Source organism: Papilio polytes, unplaced genomic scaffold, assembly GCF_000836215.1.
Source record: "Papilio polytes unplaced genomic scaffold, Ppol_1.0 DF821400.1, whole genome shotgun sequence".
NCBI classification, from domain to species: Eukaryota; Metazoa; Arthropoda; class Insecta; order Lepidoptera; family Papilionidae; genus Papilio; species Papilio polytes.
The window spans coordinates 3,965,576-3,969,797 of record NW_013527804.1 but is presented as its reverse complement, the minus strand read 5'-3'; the positions used below and the strand labels follow the sequence as shown (position 1 = coordinate 3,969,797).

The 4,222-nt window shown below is 31.6% G+C and overlaps 1 protein-coding gene across 1 annotated transcript in view; it reads right to left on the bottom strand.

Moving 5' to 3' along the window:
• Positions 1-2,085: 2,085 nt before the first annotated feature.
• The window catches only part of LOC106108757 (V-type proton ATPase subunit D), a 4,025-nt gene continuing 1,888 nt past the window's right edge, over positions 2,086-4,222 (bottom strand). Inside the window, exons 5-6 of the mRNA XM_013290017.1 lie at positions 3,111-3,241; positions 2,086-2,387 (exon numbers count right to left, since the gene is read on the bottom strand). Of these exons, the coding sequence (XP_013145471.1) occupies positions 2,301-2,387; positions 3,111-3,241 (218 nt within the window). The 3' untranslated portion in view covers positions 2,086-2,300. The remainder of the gene's footprint in view (positions 2,388-3,110; positions 3,242-4,222) is intronic.

The window sequence follows — 4,222 nt, the reverse complement described above, 5'->3', positions numbered from 1 at the left end:
TTTTTGTGGTTAACCTAGTGTGTGATTCTCGTACATTTTAATTTTAATGTAAGAATATGTTAAAAGTACGTGTAATTTTTTACTAACTATATAATAAAGTAATAAATATATAATGTTTTATAGTTCTTTGGGTATTGATTATCCCCCTTCCTTTCGATCCCCTCCCCCTTGCCCTCGCCCCACGTCGCACTGCACACTTCCGTTTAGTGGATGTAACCGGAAAATATAACTTAAATACGTTTTCCTTATATGAAGATTACTAGCTTTCGTCCGCGTGAAATAAAAAATAATTAAATATCCTATGTGTTCTTTCAAACTATGCTCTACATTTATGCCAAATTAAACCCAAATCCGTTCAGCTGTTTAGGCTACAAACTCTAACATCCATCCATCTAAACTTTCGCATTTAAAATTAGTAAGTATGATTAGTATGATTACAGAGCTCAGAGTAAAATTTTAAGATATTAGTGTGCCTCTTGCCATAGGCCTCCTCTAAAAATTCGTTCTTTATTATTTCTTTCATGGGCGATCCTAACACCATTTACGTCATTCAATATTTTAATACAACAATGACGTGTTTGATTTACATTGATAATAAATCACTTAACATAATTACTTGTACTTGTTGATTGCACGAACTATAACTCGCCAGTAAACGTTCCCTTGACGGATTTATACGTTCCGAGAAGTTATGTTTCAACGCAAACCTTTACCGTCGTTACCTTTAACAATGTACCTTTAATAATAGTTTCAATCGTTAATGAAATATTGCTTGTTTAAAGTTATAAAGGTTTGTTTTATGACGCGCGATTTGTATTGCTAGCGAAATTAAACGACATACTATTGAAAAATATTTCTAAATCAATAGGAAACAACTGCGGTGGTATTAATCTTGTAATTTATTTTGGTGCTTAAGGGCCTGTCCCACCAAATTGTAAATTATCTGATTACAATCCAATGTGTAAATGTGATAGAAATATCGGATTTTGTTCCCTTATCTGACAGTGACGTCATTTTTACGCAATCTGTGCCTCTATCAGCCAGTGGTGGGAGAGGCCCTTAATCTTAGTTACAGAACTAAGATTATGGTAACAGTACCATCCTTCTATTTTCTGATAAACGTATTATTATTTACATGTGACTCGGCTTTTAACTTCACGCATATCGCTGTATGGTATAAGCGTTGTTAAGTGTATCGAGATGCGTAGGGAGGGGGAATGGTCGATGACCTTGGGCTGCGGCTATTTGAAAAGCGGAACAATTGATTCGACAGGAATGAGATTGAATAGGGATTAGAGATGCGCTTTCCCTGTTTGTACTTTCTGCCTAAATAATGATAGGCATTCTGTAACATTCATTTTCTGCAAATGTCTCATTGTACATAGGCAGCGGTATTATTAACTAGCTGTTCCCGTGCGGCTTCATCCGCATGATATTATGAAAATTTTATTTTATTGTTTACATTTGCCAAATTATCAATAGCAAATATCAAAATAACATGAAAAACCGTAGCAATCTTTCTTGATGTTGGCAGCAACTTATGGTCTCTTTTCCACATTAGGGCTTTAATCCAAAATGTTTACCCCCTAAGTTTAAATGGCGTGAAAATATATAGCCTAAAGCATGACGCAAGTGTAGGGCTTCTTAATAAAAAAAAATTTATTCAAAAACATGATGTAATTGCTGACATCTTAGGCAACAAAGAAGTGTGAGTTTACGCTTTATTATAATAGCAAGAAGTATAGATTGACATGTTTGTTTGAATTAAATCTACGAAGGGATTAAATAAAACAATTTCTTCAATAATAATAATATATTTCTTTCCCAAACTTGTATTTACATGATGCTTACTTAAAATATCTTGATCTACAAACAACAATTCAAAAAAAACAAATACTATATAGGGTGTACTTATGGTATTCGTTCCTCAGAACATAAGCTGCGGTCTTTTGACCCAAGGCTTGAAACAAGCGTCAACGAGTTTTAGTTGAATATTTAATATATTTAAATAACATTTCGGCTTATTTAATACTAACAAGGATTGTTGGAATGCTTGCAGAAGGAAAGCCAATGAAAGTCAACGCATTTTAAACCGTAACCACTACGCAATAAGATATATTTTAACATGAGTAACTATGTCAACAAATTATGTACAGAACACTGTAATATCATAAAAATTGCTTCAAAGGTTGGTAATGTTTACAATACAAGTGGCAAAGTTGGTTCAAACATTTGCATAAACATTGGTTCCAACTTTGACTGCTTTCCAGACTTCTACGGCTTACAGCTATGTCCGGTTTCTAGAAGAGCAAATCTTCATCACCTTCATCGAGCAAGTTCGCGATGTCGCCTACATCCTTGCCCGCGCCCAGCATAGCTTGCTTCGCCTACAAACATCACATAACTTAAAAATAGCCACAAATAAAACCGTTGGGCCAACCAGTCAATCGGCCTAATGGGAAATAATTCTATATGAAAAAAAACATATCTCATTAAAAGTCAAATTAATAATGAATCAGTAATAACTATCTCATTATTAGTAAGGTAAAAGCAATATAGAGACTGTAATGTAAAGATATATACTATAATATATAAAAATAAGAATTACTATTGTCTCTCAATAACACACTAACCCCTCTTATTTATGTTTGTTAATAATAAACCATTTTAAAAAAAAAATAACGATAAATTCACAACTATGAGATTTTATTTGCATGAAAGTGAATTATTCAATTAATTGTTTGCATTTAGAGTTTTTATTTTTATTTTATTTATTTATTAAGATAAACCAACAGTACAAAATTATGACACATACATTCTTACACAATACAATAAGTAACATGCAGATAATTTGCCCTAATTATAGGTTTACACGACATACATAGAAAAATAACAACAACAACAACAAACAACAGAGTTAGAAATAAAGCATTTTACTACAAAATATGTATTTAATTTATATTATTTTAATATTATTTTATTTTATTATCGAAATATTCAAACATCTTGATGTTGTTACATCATACAAGTTGATGTCCAGTATAGAATTATTGTTATTGTGGGTTTTAAAGTTATGCAACACTCTGTATAAAACATTTTTAACAACTTACAGCTTCCGCTTTATCCTTGATAATCTTCTTCTTATCCTGGATCTTCTTCAGCCGGTAGAACTCCTCACGCTCCAGCTCGTCCAGCTCCGAAATGATGTACGCCAGCGTACGCTCCAGGCGTGGGATGATCACTACACAAATAAAGTGACAAAATTAACATTTATAATATTCCTGTCACCCTAACTCAGGGTTGGCTCAGAGCCCCTCGGTGGAGACATATGAGTTGATGATGATATTTCTGTTGCAATTGATAGCCTAAATATTCATTTAAAAAAACTTATGAAATCCATAATAATACTAGAAAAGAACATATTCTATTTTATAACATTAGCTATCAATACTGAACAATATTAAATTGTTGTTTTGTAATTTTCACTAAAAAAAATCACAGCATTTTCACATCTAATGTCTTTAATTAAAGTGAATAATCTTACTTTAAATTAAAGACTTGTATGTTAATAATTCTTTAATAAGAGGTTTAGGCTAAGCGCCATCTGCGCTCGCCCACCTCAAGCCCGGTGAATCTGTAAATGCCTCTTCAAGGCAAACAGTGACAACTCAGTCACAAAAAAAAATCTTTATTTACATATATTCGTCTTCGATCTTTAGTGTGTCTAAATAATTTATTTCAAATTTATTAGGGATGGGTTGTGTAAAATCAGTCATGAATCTTATCGATTTTCGATTTTTATTCTTACAAAAGTTGGAATTGATAGATTTTTCGTTAAAACTTATCAATTAAAAAAAAACACTTTTCTCAATTTAATAATGACCATAACCCATAGTGAGAGTAAATAAATGTTTATTACTACTACAACCGTAAATAATTGAATTGGATTTCGCTATTATTTCTGTCATCATCTCTTCATTATAAACAATACTAGAATTGTCCTATAAATTAGTGAATAAGAAAATAATAATTTTAGTTGACTTTGATAATTATTTAAACCAATTATCGATAGTTTAAAATTGTTCGCTATGTGTGTTTGTCTCGTCACTACGATACCTGTCTATAAAGTATGGCATTTTCCTTCATACAAATTAAATTCGATACTTCATATGAGTCATTTATCAAACTAATCTAATTTAATTAGACAAACTATATCATAATG